Source organism: Chenopodium quinoa, unplaced genomic scaffold, assembly GCF_001683475.1.
Source record: "Chenopodium quinoa cultivar QQ74 unplaced genomic scaffold, ASM168347v1, whole genome shotgun sequence".
In the NCBI taxonomy this organism is placed as follows: domain Eukaryota; kingdom Viridiplantae; phylum Streptophyta; class Magnoliopsida; order Caryophyllales; family Amaranthaceae; genus Chenopodium; species Chenopodium quinoa.
The window spans coordinates 6,494,309-6,513,234 of NW_018745684.1; the positions used below are offsets into that span (position 1 = coordinate 6,494,309).

Consider the following 18,926-nt stretch of genomic DNA (forward strand, 5'->3'; position numbering starts at 1 on the left):
ATCCTAAATCATTTAACAATCAATAACGAGTAGATGTATTGCATTTGAAACTTGAAGCTTACTTGATGTATTATACTGAATTTAAGTTGTTTGAATTAGCACATTATTCAATTATTATTATCCCATACCTAAAATTGTAATTAGTATAAAGTATACTTGACTTACAAGTACAAACATAAAATCACACAAAGTTAGCTTAAAATAAGTCCAAACATATTCCAGTGGCACACTTATTGTTCATGACATGTACCATTAATTATTTCTGCATGCGTTTAAATGACATATTGAAATGACGGGTCACGAAAATTGCAGTTCCCCAGATTTTGCGTGCCGAATTTCTTTAATTTCCCCCAGTATATCATCATTTTCGCAGAAGATAGATCAATCGTCTTGGGATCTTGATTAACCGTCATCATTACATCTCCCCCACTAAATCCACTCATCCAGAATTTGAACCGTCATTTTACACTCCTCCATATATAAGGCAATTCACTGAGTAAGTTACTTATCTCAAACATTTTCAAAGATAAACAAAGAGTTAAAAGTAACTCACTTCCTTCTACTTCAAAAAACAGAGTTCCAGATTCCACAAAAACGCAAATATAAACATGGATGTAGTAGCCAAAAGGCAAAAAATTTCAACTTCCATGGTTGACATTCTGCCGTCGGAAGTGTTATCGACCATTCTATCTTGCATTGCCAAGTCATCTCCCGCTGATTTATTTCGGTGCAAATTAAGGTTGGATTTCATTTTATTTATATTTTGTATTCTGTTTTTCATTTACCAATACACAGAGATTTTAATAATGTAATTTCTGGCGTTTGAAATGATAAAAGTTGCAAGACCCTCCGAAGGATATCCGAAGAGAAAAAGGGTTCTTCAACAAATTCCTTTCCCTTGGATTGAAACACGACTATAGCTACACTAAGAAGAGGCAAACACATTCTTCATGAAGTGCGTGGAGAATGAACATCTTGAAGCTCTTCTTCAGTTTGTATTTGTAAGGCTTCTTTCTTATTATTTATGACTTTTATTAATTATATAAAAAAAAGAATAAAACTTAATTTTTTTAATTTATATATATATATATATATATATATATATATATATATATATATATATATATATATATACACATACATACATATATATATGTGTGTGTGTGTGTGTGTGTGTGTGTATATATATATATATATATATGAGAAGAAGAAAAAGGTGTTAAGCTTTTGGAGAACACCATCAACATCATCGGATCAACAAGAATCGTCTAGTGCAAAAGGAAGTTACGTGAAATGGCGACATCAAATTGGATGAGAAATAAGTTTGTTGTAGAAAATATGCCGCAGCCGCAAATATTTTGCAAACTAAAACTACAACACGAGAAGCACTTATCTACATGGGATGGTCTTTATGATGAAGATGTTGAAAATAAAATAGCTTGTTTAACTTGTCAATGCATTAGGGATATACAATATTACATGGTCTAGTTAGGATGTAGGATATATATGATTTGTTTAAAGACATTTCTTTTTTTTACTTGCAGTATATGATTTGTTAAATTTGTGTTTAACTTGTATATAATAATATGTTTTACAGTTCAGAACAACACACACAATAGTTTAGAATATTATGTGTATTGTTCTGAACTACTTGATAATTAAACTTACCTATATTAGTTTGCGTAGTATCAAAGGCAAATATTTAGCACATATAAATAGAACAACAACAATAAAAGTTTAGAACAACAACAATAAAAGTTTAAAACAATATGGAATTGAACTACTTGAACTACATAGATCTGCATATGGAGTTTTAGCATACAAGAGCGCAAATAATATTTTGATAACTAATTTTCAACTACGCGAATAGTTGAACGACTTACATTACATATTTAAATTAAACGACAACGGCAATTACAAGTTAATATTGAACTACGCCACTAGTTGAACTAGTGAAGTGAAGTGTTTGACCGAGAAAGTTATTGTGTTTCGGCGGCAATATTTCACCGTGGGCCCCATTTTATATAAAGTGTGAATTTGTAAAGACGACTTGTTTATGATCATATAAATGGTACCCTATGCTGCATAAACTATGTACCACTCTGTGTACAATGATACATTCATGACATGAAAAGGTACCACTGTACTAAGGCCTTTTATAAATTTCATTGTCATTAGGTAACATCGAAAGGAAGGTAAGTGTTAAGTCCAATTTCATAAGGCGGACTACATAGAACAACACTGTTCATTAAAGGGTTTAATTAGTTAAATCATTTAACAATCGATAACGAGTAAGGACTTGAACAAACCAAGCAACAGCTATTAGACTCAAACAACGAATCACGGCAAGTAGACGTATATATTGTATTAAAAGGTAATTGAATTTATTAATGAGGTGAATATCCCAAAGGTTGTGATTACAAATTTAAGGTACACGTAAGGGTTGTCATTACGAAATCATTAAAAGATTACGAATTAGTTAGCCAGGTAAACCGTAGTATTCATACATGTAGGTCTTATTAACAAAATATTAGTGAAGCAACAGAATGTCATTAAATAATGTTCTACAGTGTCCTACTATCAACGTAAATGTCCCAAAGGTTGTGATTAACAAATCATTGACAGATTACGAATTACTTAATGAGGTCAACTCTAGTAATTAGTTATTTGTGACCAAAGATATTAGTGAAACCCAATAAGAAGGTACTAGTGATACCAAAATTGTGATTAAACAATGTCCTCCTATGTAGGTTGTGTACCACCTTGAACAAGAAACATGCCTTTGCCTTTTCAGTGGTTCGTTTTATACGGTCATATGTACCACCCTGACTACAGTAGTACCCTAATTGTCTTAGTGGTACCCTCGATCAGATGACAACATCTACGCTGACCTTGAAACCCTAGATATGCATAAAATGTACCACCCTCATTACAGTGGCACTCGCGAATCATATGGTATACTATTATAGGAACCTATTCATGTAAACACCTGTATTTTCAACACATGAAGATAACTGGCCAATGGTACAGTTCATGAACGATAAGTGTACCACTGCAAGATGTTTTAACAACAAATACATCAAATAAATACCAATGCATTAATAAACCAGTTGAATCGATTACATTACAAGTGATTGGAACATGATGTACCAGGAGTACCTAGTACACTTGCAAAAAAACCACCAGAATTTGTTCCCCTAACACAAGTGAAGTACCCTAAGGAACCATCCACATCCCTCATTTGAATCCCTCCAACCGATCGTACATAGTCATTCGTTGACAATGACATACTATTCTGTGCCGCCGCAGCTTGCTTCTTTGTTGCATTTTTCGCCCTAGCAGTCTTTTCTTTTCCCTTTTTCTCTGTGCAAGATGGATACCGCACATTGGTTGTACGATGGGCCTTCTTCTTGGGCAGCGGTGGATCCTTAATCACTGCCGGAACAGATCTATCACAACTCCCCACAAAGGCACTAACTGGTGTAGGGATTGTATTTGGCAACCCAGATGCATGTGTGGCTGGTGTACTTGTACAACCAAGCCCCTTGTTCAAAGCCACAGAAGAAGGCGTCCGAACAACACAATGTACGTCATCATCCTTACCTTCGTTTTCATTATCCTTAGCTGCATGTTCCTGTTTTTTTACAACCATTGCCAACAGTTCATCGACTCTGAGGTCCATCAATTGCAACAACTCTGCCACAGCCTCAACACCCTCCTTACAAGCTGAAGCCTTTGAGCAAATTGGTTCATACATCCCCATCAATTTGTGATATTGCCTGGCTTCATCGGTTTTAAATGGATCATGGTAAGCTACTTTCACTCGTGTGTGTTTCCTTTGAATATCCTTCCTCCAACGACGAAGAATATACTTCTCAAGAATAATGGAAACACTGCAATGGTCATACACAAAGATCATACGTCGACAAATGATTCCATGGCACTCAAAGTGTTTACATTCACAACTAGCTTCATATGTATTACTGTCATAGCACACCCTGTAGCATCTATCTTAGTCACAGATTCTTTCTTTGCATATTTTGGCTTGATCCACACTCGGTCCTCAATAACAAACTCAAATTGATTCTCACCAACTTCATAGTCATCTAGGCGACGTACGTACAACATCCTCTTGCACTCCTGCTGAACTTCTTTGAATTTGGCGTCCGTGTAACACTTCTGAAACACTTCCTCCGCTGGGAAATCGGTAGCTAAATGCCTGATGTACCGCAGTGTGTTGGAGTCTGCAATTCTCTGACTCGGCCCTTATCTACATTGCATCGCAATATCGAAGCACAAATTCAGACAACGTTGTATGCTTGTCAACCTAACCTTTGAAGAAGTGATTGAAACTTTCAGAACATTGGGTCGTTTTCATCCCAGCCAGAATAAATGTTTCAAATACGTTGGGATCCACATGTGCCTTTCCTCATGCAGCCCTACATTTCAAATAATTACATTTCAAATACCTCATACACCTGGACTCCTGTGAATGGTACATTCATTGTCTCAGAAATGTGCCACAGATAAGAAACTTGCAAAAAAAAAAAAATCATTTAGTGGTACAAAAGTCTACCACTAAACCTGCTCCTACTCTAAATTAGAACTGAAACAGCTTCCAGTCCCCTGCACACAGACAGCTACACCTCTGCATATTCTAACAAAAATCAGTAACAATCACAAACCCAAAAAAAAAAAAAATAAATAAATAAAATGGAAGTGCAGTACCTTCAAGCCAACTGTTATCTCCTAGTTTGTAATAATCAATTGCGTCCACCCAACAATCTACAAATTCATCAGCATCTAAACTACCATAAATGATATTTTCAAACTCATCCTTTACAGCTTCATAGTCCTCATGCTTACCCACATACCTCCCAAACTTCTGAAGTATGTGCCATATGCACCACCTATGGCAACTCTTGGAATAGTCAAGTTTACAGCTTTCCTAATCGCCGGATCTTGATCCGTTAGGATTGAGATAGGAGCTTTACCCCCCATGCAATGTAGCCAAGTCCTCAACACCCACTCATAGGTCTCCGCCGTCTCCCGAGAGATCAATACACACCCAAACAAAATACTCTGCCTATGATGGTTCACACCGATAAACACAGCAAAGGGAAGGTGAAATTTGTTTGTCAAATACGTACTGTCAAAACACAAAACATCTCCAAACTCCTCATACGCAGCTCTACTCCTCGTGTCTACCCACACAACATCTTGTAATGCCCTGCCCTTCCCAAACCGATATAGATGGAAAAAATTCTAATTGTCGGCACTCATTTTGTTGAAGTACTCTATCATGCCATTTGCATCACCCTCGGTAAGCTCAAGTCTGGTTTTCTGAGCCACTGCATTCTCCAAGTCTCTTTGCATAAATGTCATCTCCTCCACTCCATTACGCTCCCGAGCATAACAACTGTACATTTGGGATATCTTCACCTTAGACTTCTTCGTTGTATGCACCTGCTTGACCAAGTGATTGTTTTTCACCATTAACTCGTGCTTCCGGTACATCGCTACATCCTTTGACTTTCCCGGAGTAACAATGTGACCTTTGTGCTCCAAATTCAGCCTTCAAACAACCCAGTTCCCTTCCTCATTAACACTGGCATACAACTCCACAAGACACCCGCACTTTTTAGTCTTCCATTTCTAAATTGTCTCCTCATCTTGCAACAACCCTTCCTTAAGTGCATCCTGTTTATGCTTCCTTGAAGCGTAACCATAACAGTCATAAGTCCACTTAGCATTCCTTCTCTGCTTACAACACTTCCCTTTTTCAATTCCTTCTTCACATCCACCCACCCAGAAGCAGCCCTCACTATACCAAAACCCTTTTGCCTAGCATAACTCCAAAAATAGGTATCCAACTCGTCCCAACTCCTAAAGACCATGCCCAAACTTGGGGGTGCTACTTCCTCTTCCACACCAAACATAGTGTGCACCATTATCGTGTTCTTCTTTGGGGTTATGAATGAGGAACCTTCTGCACCAGCCCCATCAAATTCCCCTTCAACACCAAGCTCAACTTCATCTTCCTTGTAATCTACCCCCTTATCCTCAACCTCAAACCCTTCCCCCTCTTCATCCTCCTGCACCTCACCTTCTCCTAATTCATCATCACTCACTAATCCCACACTCTCTAATCCCTCCTCATAAACAGATACATCATCCTCCCCACCATCTTCTTATCCATCAGCAACATCCACCTAATTCACATACACAACCATGACTCATTGAAAATAAAACATTACAACAAACAACCAATAACCAAAAACATACACAACAACACCAAACCCAACAAACTATATGATCACATAATTCATAACAAAACTTTTTTTTACCTTCTTTGACAGCAACTGGTTCGATAAACAACAAGTTCAAAGCTTTTTTTTTTTTGTAAAATTTTTCACACAAACAGGTTCGACAATAACTCATACAATTAGCAGCAACTCATCCAATATATTAAACAAATTTCATCAACTCAACTACAACACCCATTTTATCAAATAACAATGAACAATCTACATTCATATCAAAGATTATGGCAATTTAACATTACCAATTACCCATTTACTTACTCAATTACATGGATTGAAGTTCATATCAAATTTACAACAAAGGGTCCTAACCATAACAAAGGGTCCTAACCCTAACATCTTCATCATCTAATTAAAAGAGTCTACATTTCTTAATTACCCAATTCAAATACTCATTCATAACCCTCAATTTTCAACTCCTTCATCTTCAACTCCTTCCTCCACTTCTACTTCCTCATAATCTGACCCCCATTCCTCTCCATCATCTTCTGATCCCTGTTCATTCTCCTCCTCATCTCCTTCTCCATACCCATGCTCACTCTCAAATCCCTCCTCATTATCACATACATCATCCTCACCACCAACACCCCCTATAACAATGACACAGCCATAAAACAATCATATACACAACACCACCACAAGTAACAAAGTACAATATCTACATTATACATAACATCATGTTCATGGCTACAAAAAACCATCATACCAATGAACAACCATTTTCCAAGTATCAATTTCAAAATTTAAAGACAACCCTCAATATTAATTTCAACCTGCTCCAAATTTCAACATACACAACACAGATTAACCACACGCACCTCAATTTATCAGGTTACAATCAACAATCTAACAATACCAACAATTGCTCAAAAAATGACTTACATTTAAACAATATGCCAACTTATTTAAGCACTAACTCAATCACTATCAACAACAACTATAAATTGAAACGATACCTATAATTGAAAGACACCAAAAAACCCTAACTTTTCAACTACTTCAATTTTGTTTACTCCCCTAATTCATGCATTACTAATTGTTAACTCAAACAAATACCTCATACACAACAGAACGACCTACATAGGGGTTTCGAACACTTACATTCTCACTATCGAACCGCAACTCCCTTGCGCAACCATGGCCTACTTCACCACCTTCACGCAATGCTTCCGCTAAACAACTCCCAATAAATCAGCAGCTAACCGATTTCGCATTGTCAAAATGTAGTTCGGATTCACAAATTAACTGCTAACCATCTATAAACAACTACATCACACTTTTCCATTTCCAAAATTATTACCAATTTAAAGACTAAACCCTAAAAATTAAATTAGAATCTACCTTCAAACTGAATAATTACAATAATGCATGTACGAAACTTACATTTTCACAATCAAATCGCAGCTCCCTAGCGCAGCCATGTCCGTCTTCTCCACCTTCACCAAGTGCTTCAGCTAAATCCACGCCAAGAATGTCAGCTAACCTCATTCTCATCCTCAATTTCCAATGTCAAATTTACGACATTTGAGTGGCTTTAGTGCGCCTGGGAAAGGATTTCAATGCCTTCAATTTAATTTCGCTCCATTCGCCATTGAACAGTAACACTTTGCTTTGGGAAGAAAGAGGAATGAAAGAGGAAAGTTGCTTTGTCAGACTTAATTTTGGTTTCCCGCTTAGATTTTGGTTTCCTTATTTTCACTATCTTTGCCCCATTATTTTTTTCTACCAGCTGGCACCTTGTCCCCACACAACTTCAACCTATTTACAAAGAATGCCATCCTATATGCTCTTTGCCAATAGGTCCTATGCGACGATAGTTATCCATTCTTGAGAGCCCATGAACAATTTTTTTTACAAATAGATTTGAAATTTGACTAACACATACTAATCCCAGCCCCCTAAAAACATAGAATTGCACAACCCAAAATCCCCACCCAACCCAAGTCCCCTTATTATAAATTGCAGATATGGATTTCCCACTAAAAACTGATTGAAAACAAATATACACTTCAAAGTTCAAACCCCAAAAATTGAATTGATTGACCCGAACCAGCCTATTTGATACATATTCTGCAACAACGTCAAAAAGGTTCTGAAATAGAAAGAAAATAGACAAACAGAAGACTTTATTCTGAATCATTTTTGACAAAGACTGATTCATTAGATCCTTGTAGCAAAGAGATTCCACGATGTACAAGTACATTACTATCCACCAATTTCAATTACAATGAGAGTAACTAACTAATACAAGATCTAGAACTACATATAATCATTTCTCAAAGATTAAGAATCAGTAACATAACATGCATTGTACAGAAACAGCAGTTTTTTTCTCCTGTACGTTCCTTTATAAGAATTCACATTACACCATCACAAAAGTCATGGAAGACAACGCAACACCATAGCTCCATATCTGACAATTCTATTTACTTGAACCCGTATTCCAACCACAATTTAATTTGCAAAGTAGTCTACATTGACTTATTTTTGTAATCTTCTAATGTCTTGTAAACCATGGCTAGACACAGCAATTGCTATTGTAGACAGCTGATCCGCAACAATTAGGCATATTGAGAAAATTTAAGATTCACTAAAATTGTTAGTTAATATTTCTGGAACTTCATCAACATGCATATTTTTAATTTGATCAAGGAGTGCTGTGAGTTCCTTATGGGCATAGTTAAACCGCTCCTTAGAAACCAATGACTCGGTCAGAAGAGTATCTGTAAGAGAATGTAAGGCACGATAGTACTCTTCTTTGACCAGTCGAGAACTTTCCTGATCCATAGGTAAAAAAGAATTTTCCCATCTCCACCTAATTGGAAAATAATGGTATGGAAGTTGAAAATAATTCTTAGTAACAAATAGTCGAAGAGCATGCCTGCACAGGACTCCTGACTGTTCAAATCCCTTACACGAGCAGTGGATTTGCTCACCTTCATGAATCCATAATAGAAGATACTCTTCTTCAACTTTCTTATAATGGCGCGCGACATAGGATCCTTTGGCCATTTCTATGATTGCATATTGCACAGACAACACGAGTTCATGCTGATACACACTAAAGGCATATGGAGTAAGGATGCCTTGTGCATGTTCCTCAACAGGCATGCACGTCTTGAGATGTACAAAAGGTAAATCCTCCTTGGCTCCATAACCCAACTTTGCAGCAAGTCCAACCTGCAAAACAAGAATGCTAAAGCTTACAGATTTAAGCAACAGACAATTAGATGTAATCATGCATCATAACAAGAATACCTGCTCAAAGAAGACTTGCAAGCATGTTTGCTCATTCAAGACGCCTTTCAGGAAACTATCAACGGATCTCATGTATTCAGCTGTTGTGATTCGGGCGACAAAGCAGTCCTTAATAAATGAAAAAGCCCAGCATGCTCGACATGACCATAAAAGAGAGATGTGTTTATCCGACCCAAGTCCAAATTTTGTGATCAAATGACTCCAGAGATGTCCAAAATCCTCTGTACTTTCCACATAGCACACCATTTCAAACTCGGACTTAAACTCCGAATATTTCAGTCCAAGAGGCAAAGAGAACCAACTACTCAGCTTAGACATGATGTACCACAAAGATATAACATGTTTAGTATTAGGCATTTCGCTTACTATGGAGTCTCTTAACCCTGGCTCTAGATCAGTCACTATCGTCTGCGGTCTCCCTCGCATGAATCGCACAACTGTCTGTTTGAAGAAATAAAGCTTTAATGACAGGAAAAAAAAAGAAGTTTAAGTATAAAGAAAGAGAGATAAAGTTAACCTGTAAGGCCCACACAATTGCATGGGGATTTTCTTCCTGGACAAGAGCACAGGCAAAGACAATTGGCTTGCCATGATTATCTATACCAGACAATAAACCCAGAAGCATCCCGTAAGTGATGGATTGATAAGTAATGTCGAATTGAACAGCATCACCAAAAAGGTTAAAGGCACGAACAGAGTCGCCATATGACCATGCTATGTTTTCGACTTTGCCATTTGCATCTGTTAAAAAATCAAAGATAAAATCCTCATCCCTTTCTGCCATGGCCTTGCAAGCTTCAAGCAGCTCCATCATATCAGTTATCCTTTTCTCAGTAAGAAGAGCATCATTTTCTTGAACTGTTTTCTTGCAATTACGGAGAAAGTTTCTAATGTCTTTCTCTATGAAAGGCAGTTGCCCAGGTTGAACACCCTTTTCCAGTTCCAAGATCTTGATTATCCTATTAACAGGAAACCCAGCTTTGGAGAGTAAAATAATCCGTTCTTGATCAGCTTCTTGTATTTTCCGGTATGCAGGAAGCAAACGCACTTGATCATCTTCTAGCAATTCATGGTTATGTACATTACTGAATTGGGAAACATACCACTGTGTAACACAATTCACGATTTCCTTAGTCAAGTATAATTTTGCATCACATCCACAGCGTACTGATTTGCGGTCTCTGGGATGCTCTACATTAACTTTTTTCCTAGGTTGATTGAATCCGGAACGATAACAAACAAAATCCCTTCTGTAAACACCAAGATTATGGCTTTCAGTAGATCGTGCTTTCCTGATTGAAAACCCATTCCTTCGAGCAAAGTTAATGTAGTACTCGAAAGCTTCGTCATCACTTTTAAAAATCTGACCCACATAAGGTGCAAAGACAACTTCAGAAGAAGATGATAATGATGTCCCATTTTTTGTTGGTTGACAAGCTTGACCTTGTTCCTCCCCTTCATATTTGATAAAACACTTCCAGTCTCCACAGGGGCATTGCTCCTTTTGAATCCAAATATTATTTGCTGGTTTCATTGCTAATCTACAGGTACAATAACAAATATATCCAAATTTCCATTCCCACCAGCATAAGAAATCCACTCATAATTGACATGTAGAGAGATTTTATGTATTAAAAACTAAGCTGATTTACTTGGTGCAAAACATGTTGGATATATCCCGAAGACCTAGTAGATCAAGCTTATTTGGTTGTCGTAGTAGGTTGACAAACAGAAGAATTTCAACACAGGTGAGATAAAATGGGACACTTTAGAGACTTAAAACAATCAGGTGTTTTAACTGTGTTTTTAACTGTACAGGCTTCATCGTTTCTTTCTCAAATTCAAATCATTTACTTTCCTTCCTTGATTAAGGGATTAAACAAGATCTATAACATATTATTTAGATAAAAAGGAATACTTTTTCACAACAAAGAACGTACATCTAAAAAGGATCAAGAGTGAACATAAAGCCCAACAAAATGACAATGCATGCCTATCACATTAAAAATATCTATTAAAATTTAACCTGGAAATACAAGCATAGAACACCACTGTAAAGAAGCAAGAAAAACAAATCTACCCCACCAACTTCCCAATGAGAAAATTTGCTTACTTTATTTCAGTCCCATCTTTCCATCCACGTCACTCAGGGATGGCCATGCCAGCTGATTTCTAATCCCTTACGCCCACCAAAAACATCGTTAACCTGCAAATGCTCCAAAAAAAGTCTATAAGAAAAAACCTGTCTAATCTCCAAAACTGTATATAACTTATTCCAATTCCACATAAAACAGAACTAGTCCACAATGCATGAACATTTGGCTCCAAAATTCCACACAACAAAGACACAAGATTAGGGTCAAGCACATAAGTGGTTTCTGTTATAAATGTTATCTTCAATGCTCAGCCTATCCTACATGTAGTCCACATCAATGCCATAATTACCTATGGGACTTAACTTTATTAAGTTAACCAGAGAGTGGAGGATAAAGGAAGCAGATGGAGTGGTCTTCAAGCGCTTAAAAAAAAAGCTACATGAGGAAGAACCTTTATTATTTAACCAATTTCTCTTATCCAAAGACCCCAAAAGAGGTGCATCTCTAATAAACACAGCTAATTTGTAAGTTCATCCAACCCTTAATCTAAAGGGTTCAGCCAAACATGCAAATACTACAACGAACTGTACGTCAGTACCCTCTAAACAAGATTAAAAAATCAGAGCATCTATGTAAGGAGATGATAAAGACAAGAGGAAGGAATTGAAAAAGGCTAGTAACTTGCCTAATATTCCTTATTTCCTCCCAAAACTATGCTATTTTGAATTCCAACTTTGTACATGGACAAGAAAAAGAGCAGCAAACTGTAAGAAAAAGTTTTGAATGGTTATAGCAGGAAACATATGTGTCAACAAGGGCATTCATTTGAGGCCCAAACTCACATCTGATAAGTCAATGCTTATTTGATCAGGTTCAACAGTGGCATTATCCACAAGTAATGTTCCAGGAAACCACCATATCATGAATTCATGAGACTTAACCCTCTCTTCACTTTACGCCAAAAGAATGCATTTGATTTCCCTTATGCTCACCCAACTCAGACCAAAAAAATTCTACAAGAAAGAGTGTCACCAATAATAGGTGACTAAGAGAGGTTGAATTTTTTGAAGTGTTGGAGACATAAAGCTTAGTTTATGCCTCTGCCTTTTCACTCCTTTTGCTATCAACTTTTTCTTTAGAGTTGGGGGACAATTTTGAAGTGGCAGAACATCTATATACTTTAATAAAGACAATTCAAAAGATTTCTAATAAGTGCTCTTTTATGTGGACTCCCTATCAAATATGTAAAGAAAAATCAATATAGACGTCCCCAATACCACATTAACACAAGGTTTGTCAGCAGAAGGGCTTCTTGCTCTACCATAGTACCTAAGCCTTTCAGGTTCAAATCCATCATCAAAATGCAAAAAGCTCCCTTGCTCCAAAAGTTAGGTGGCATGAAAAGAACTTCTAGATTTAAGACAGAATTGGCAAAAGCTTACATGTCAGAATTCAATAACTACTGGACATATCAAGACTTCAACAAACTCGAGAAATCAATGTGTCTTAAGTGGTTCGTCCCTTTCCAATAGTGTCAAAGGTCCTTGATACTTGACTTGTGGTATACAATAAACAAAACCAAGTTGGTTAAATAATCTCCCTGTACTTCTTATATGTAGTGAAGGGAAATTTTATTGCCATGTATCTCAGGTAGCAAGGCAGAAGCAATTGTTCAGGGCGTGGGAAATGTTGTTACATATTTAAGGTAGCAAGATCTATTAACCATGGGCAATGGCAACAAAAATCCTAGAGGCTAAGAAACCTGAAATTCTGATCTAATAGCAACAGAAACAAATTAAACCATAAATGCCATACACAAATAACTTGGCATATCTCAGGTAGAAAGAAAATCATGTTGTGTTCTCGGTTGATTTAAAACAAAGAGCTTGTTTATGTGGAAGATTTCAGATTTCAGGTTTCCCTTGCAGTCATGCAATAATGATTATACATCAAAATAGGGAGGACCCCTTATTATATTGTTCTCAGATTGACTCAAGTGCAGCTTATAAAGCATTTTATGACATGAACATACCCCCTATGAGGCTATGACTGACCCAACCCATTGGCCGGAAATGGATGTGTCCGAACATTTTGCCTCCGCCTATTAGAAGAGCAACAGGTAAACCTCCAAGAAATAGGAGGAGAGAGAAAGGAGAACAAAAGAAGGGAACAAGAGCTGTGACCATTAAATTCTATAAATGTAATGAATTTGCCACAACATAAGAGCTTGCATGGGGGGACTCACTGCAAAGTAGAAGAAAAATGTTCGTGGCACTTCAGCTCAAAACAGGAAGAGGAAGGAAGCATCTGTTGCTGATGACCAAGCATCTACTAGAGTTCATAAAGGGGGTAGAAAACCAAAGAAACAGTTGAAGTATGCGCCTATTGAAGAAACTTCCACACACTAGATATTGTTCTTTGTCTTTGAACAAAGCTATATACCTTTTGAGAATGAATATATTATGTATATATCTCAAAACATTCTACTGCAATTGTTGCATGGGATTAACATTGGGTTGACGTTCAATGGTAAAATGTGCAGCTATTTTTTTTGATGAACTTATATTATATGCTAACGTTGATGTTTAATAGGTGTTCATTGCATAATTTCAATATAAAATGGATTGTGAATGAAAGGATTTATAATTTATTGCTTTAGATTATTTGTTCAAATGAAAGGTTAGATCTATTCTAAAACTCCCTTAATCTTTCTTGGATGCTCTTTCTGTTTCTCACCTTACTCACCTTTTTTCAAACTCTTTCAAATGATTATCTTGTTATGCCATTTTCTTTATATCGTACGGTTTCTTATGACGATTCATGTTAGCCGAGCCCAAATCATTTTAGGACTAAGGCTTGGTTGTTGTTGTTGTTGAAATGTTAGATCTTTGTTAAAAGGGATGGATGTCAGTGAGAGTAAAATGATGGTTGTCTTTGTAAAAGAAGAAATGAATGGGTTTATTTAATTAGCGATTAGCTATTACCGTACAAAGTAACGGATTTATGAACTATCAACGTACCTTTCCATCTATTTTTTTACCTTTTCAAAGTTTAGGGTCATTTTGAAGAATGTTGTATAAGTTAGGGTCATTTTGAAAAAAATGGTATACTACAGGGTCACAATAGAGAATTTTCCTTAAAATTATAATTCATAAAAAGGTTAAATTCTACAGGAAAGAGAGATAAATAAACTTCTGGAAAGCCTTTCTTCAAAACCAATATGATTAGACGACACGACACAAGTACTAAATCCATCTAAGCTATACAAAATCCAAAACAATTTCCTCTGTTAGCAAAACTCCATCCTGCTTAAAATAGCTTTTTTAACCGAATGTTACATTTAAAGCCTAAATAAGATTATCATCAAATACCAAACACCTGAATGCCTTGCATTTAAATCCAGCTCAAAATCATGAGATGAAAAACTGAGAAGATAAGTAAAGAGATTTTTCTTACAGAATGTATCTTAATCAGGTAGCTAACAAAACTACACTAGTTCAAAGTCACAATTGCAGAAATTCCAAGTCAGAAGTATAATTTTTCAGATAATTCCTAAACATTTTTTTACAACACTGATAATCAAGCCTGACCAAGCGACTCTTTTCCCGGCCCTTCGGCCTTTATCGAAAACGACCTAATCTTAACATCTCCCTCTCTCCCCCCCCCCCACACAGATACCTTCCCCCGCCCCCCCCCCCCAACCCAACCACCACCACCACTAAATTTTGAAGGTTTCCACTTTATCCAACAATTAAGAATACAGAAAAGGCCTAAACACTAAAAATCCACCAGCGTAATAAGATCTTAATCAGAAAAATCAAACCCAATTACACAGATCATATGCCCACTAAATCAAAGAGCTTTTACTTAATTAAAATCAGAATAAGTAGGTATGTTAACTATGCAAATTCAGTTATGAATAATTGAATATCAGGAAAAGAATGAGAATTTATTAACAATCCCCTAAAAAAATTCAGGAAATTGCAGGAATATAATTTTACAGTGTGTAATCAATCAGATTTCACGTAATTGACGCAAATCATTTGGTATGAATGTATGATCGATATTTACAAAGTTCGAATTCCGAAAAAAAATTCTAAACAAGAAAATCAACATAAAAAAAACCCGAAGGAAAAAAGCGGTAGTACGGGAAATTTGATTGACATACCTTTGAAAAGGGGAAGAGAGAAAGATAAACCCCACGAAAACCCCTCTCGGCATACTGCAAAGATGAAGATGTTGAAATTAAATTACATTTCCAAATGCTACATTGCTACGACTTAAAAATTGTCTAATTAATATAGGCAAATTAATAAGGGTATTTTCGGTATTGGGTAAATAATGTTTTTAAGAGCGATTCAAACAGACGTTTATCTTCCCTGTTAGCTGCGTCTGGGGTCTGGACCTTGGTGGAGCTTGAAACCCTCTTTGCCACGACACGAAACCCTAAAGCTCAGACCTCCTGAATCGTTGATGATTCGTCTTTGAAGGCCGTTAATGGTGATGTTCGTTCATTGTTGAAGGTATGTGAGATGTGAACATGAATTTCTCTGTCATTTTGTCAAAATCGCATATTTTGTTCTGTTTGTATTCTTCGACAAACTTATAACTAACGAATTAAACAAACAAGATAATATTCCTACTACAAGCAATTCAAACTAAGGAATTAAACATTCAAGATAACTAAAATTCAATCGAAAATACCCAAAAATGAATAAACAGGACAAAATCGAGAAATGAACTTTATTTGCAGATCTCCAACACACAAGCTCAGCCCTTAACAATCGACAACTGCTGTGAGGAGCATAGCTAAAATGCCGATGAAAAACCTTAGCTGGAGAAGAGTGGAACCGTTGATGCGCATCCACTCGTGGAGATTAAAAGAGTTAACGCTGTCTCTAACGGGATAAAAGCTATTTTTTATTGGAGAGAAGCTTACGCGGCAAGGTACCAAGTCCAAATATTTACAGGAATGCCATCAAGATTAACAAGGACGTCAATCTCGGAGAGTAACCTTGGCAGCCCCATAAAATTTCCCATTTGGGATAATTGGATAAATCCTTACTCCCTCCGTCCCAATATATTTGGGTTGTTAGACTTTTTTCAGTATTCATGTATTAGCTTTTATCATAATTTTTTTTAAACATACGAAGTAATAAAAACATATTTTATCATAAAATATGTTGTTTGATAGGTATTAATATAAAGTTTCATAATATAATTTTTAAAATAATTTTCATTATATTTAATTTAATTATATAAAATATAGTCAAACTTTTTTTGGGGTGAAAAATATAGTCAAACTAGTACATGACATGTGTACAAAGTTAACGGTATAGGATTAATGGCTTTAAAATCCTTAACGAAGATTCCCTTGGGATCATTTCTTTCTTATTATGAGTTGTTTAAAACAACTTTTGTAACCCCCCTAATTGATGGTGCATTATGAAGGTGTTAGTATAATTATTCAATTGATATTCTCAATTGATTGTTTGTTACAAAAAAAATATAATTGTGTGTGCCCATTATGACTTGTAACTCCCTCAATATTATGACTCTTTTGTAACCTCCTTATAATCCCCATATACCTTTAATCCACATTGTAACCTTAACATGAATGGACTCTTTATTGTCCATACATAGGTTACATAATGTATATATATGACATGGGCTAATGAAATGGAAGAACAACACATTACAATCTATATCTTTCTCCAATATTCTCTCTTCCTTTATTCTTTATTTTATAACACGTTATCAGCACCATCGTTATCGGGAATTGAAGGAAACATTAATCAAACAACATAAGAAGGAGGATCATATTGCTGGCTTTTTGCACCAACCTTAATTAACCGAGTTGATGGAATGTATATTTCGTACCAAATAATTTTTCGTCCAGATGAGGTAATTGTAATTACTTTCACTTTGTATTGATTAAGCTATTTTATTCCAATAGATTGTTTTGACATAGAAAAAATATATGCCGCCGTATACATGCATGTCTTTGATCATATGTATCTTGATAATGGTTAGATATTGATGCATTAAGTTTAGATGTAGTATAACACTGTCACGATAATTATTGGAGTATGTAGTATGTAATGATATACCATCATTATATAATAAATAGATTATAATCTTGATAAATATGAATTTTATCAGTTTAAGTGAGCATGAAATATTTAAATTTCAATTATACGAGTATTATGATTAATTGAAATTTTCTGGGTCATAGAATATGATATATGAATATTTTATCTAAATTTATTCTTGCATAAGTCATTTGTTTTGTGAAAGTTTATAAACCCTTTTTAATACCAAACAACTATAAAGTATGTTTCTTTTATAAGCTCTAATTTTGAATATTATTTTATATATATATAGTGAAAATGTCGAACCTTGCCAAACTTGAATACAATTCGTGGCCCTTGATCGATATTAGTGGAAAGAATTATTTGTCATGAGTTTTAGATGCTGAAATACACCTAGATGCTAAAGGGCTTGGTGAAACAATCAAAGAGGCTAATGAGGCAACACGTCAAGATAAGGCTAAAGCTATAATTTTTCTTCGCCATCACCTCCATGAAGGGTTCAAAAATATATTTAACTGTGAAAGACCAACAAATTTTTTGGAGTAATCTAAAGGAAAGGTATGACCACCAAAAAACAGTGATACTCCCTAGTGCTCGTTATGATTAGTTGAATTTGAGATTGCAAGATTTTAATAAGTCTGTTAGTGAATATAACTTAGCTATGTTCAAAATAACTTCTCAATTGAAATTATGTGGAGAAAATATTACTGATGCAGAAATGCTTGAAAAGACATACTTCACTTTCCATGCAAATAATATTGTCCTACAGGCACAATATAGAAAAAAAAAGGTTTTCAAAAATATTCTGAATTAATATCATGTCTTCTTGTAGCTTAAGAAAATAACGAGTTGTTAATGAAAAATCATGAATCCCGTCCTACTGGCTCTACTCCATTCCTTGAAGCGAATGTGACAACCCATAATGGGAAAGAAACTAAAAACAAAGACCATTCCAGCAGTAGTGGTCGAGGTAAAGGTCGCGGTCGCATTCGTGGCCAATGACGCGGTCACGGTCTGGGCATGGATTTAGTGGATATGGTAGAGGTCGTGGAGGTCATTTCACAAACTCACATTCCCGCTAGAATTGGGAACGTAGGGATGAAAAATTGAGAAAGAGAAAAGTGAGACCAATATATGTTACTGTTGTGGAGTAAAAG

The 18,926-nt window shown here is 35.9% G+C and overlaps 1 protein-coding gene across 3 annotated transcripts; it reads right to left on the reverse strand.

Moving 5' to 3' along the window:
- Window positions 1-8,432: 8,432 nt before the first annotated feature.
- Window positions 8,433-16,620, reverse strand: LOC110718296 (putative protein FAR1-RELATED SEQUENCE 10). Of its 3 annotated transcripts, XM_021897138.1 has the most exons (6): window positions 16,046-16,619; window positions 15,846-15,899; window positions 11,695-11,787; window positions 10,099-11,122; window positions 9,582-10,022; window positions 8,433-9,503 (listed from the first exon to the last, which is right to left on the reverse strand). In XM_021897138.1, the coding sequence occupies exons 4-6, from the start codon at window positions 11,113-11,115 to the stop codon at window positions 8,904-8,906; spliced, it is 2,058 nt and encodes a 685-aa protein (XP_021752830.1). In that variant the 5' UTR covers window positions 11,116-11,122; window positions 11,695-11,787; window positions 15,846-15,899; window positions 16,046-16,619; the 3' UTR covers window positions 8,433-8,903. The 3 variants fall into 3 exon arrangements, with proteins under 3 accessions (XP_021752830.1, XP_021752828.1, XP_021752829.1); XM_021897136.1 differs by having other exon boundaries at window positions 15,846-16,619; XM_021897137.1 differs by having other exon boundaries at window positions 10,099-11,787; window positions 15,846-16,620.
- Window positions 16,621-18,926: the final 2,306 nt, after the last annotated feature.

Bases quoted from the DNA above. Each gene is read 5' to 3' on its own strand.
- LOC110718296 (XM_021897137.1), bottom strand. From the start codon at position 11,115: ATGAAACCAGCAAATAATATTTGGATTCAAAAGGAGCAATGCCCCTGT. The intron at 10,023-10,098 runs GTTAACTTTATC...TTCTTCAAACAG, and splicing joins CAATTGTGTGGGCCTTACAG to ACAGTTGTGCGATTCATGCG. The intron at 9,504-9,581 runs GTATTCTTGTTA...CTTGTTTTGCAG, and splicing joins TGCAAGTCTTCTTTGAGCAG to GTTGGACTTGCTGCAAAGTT.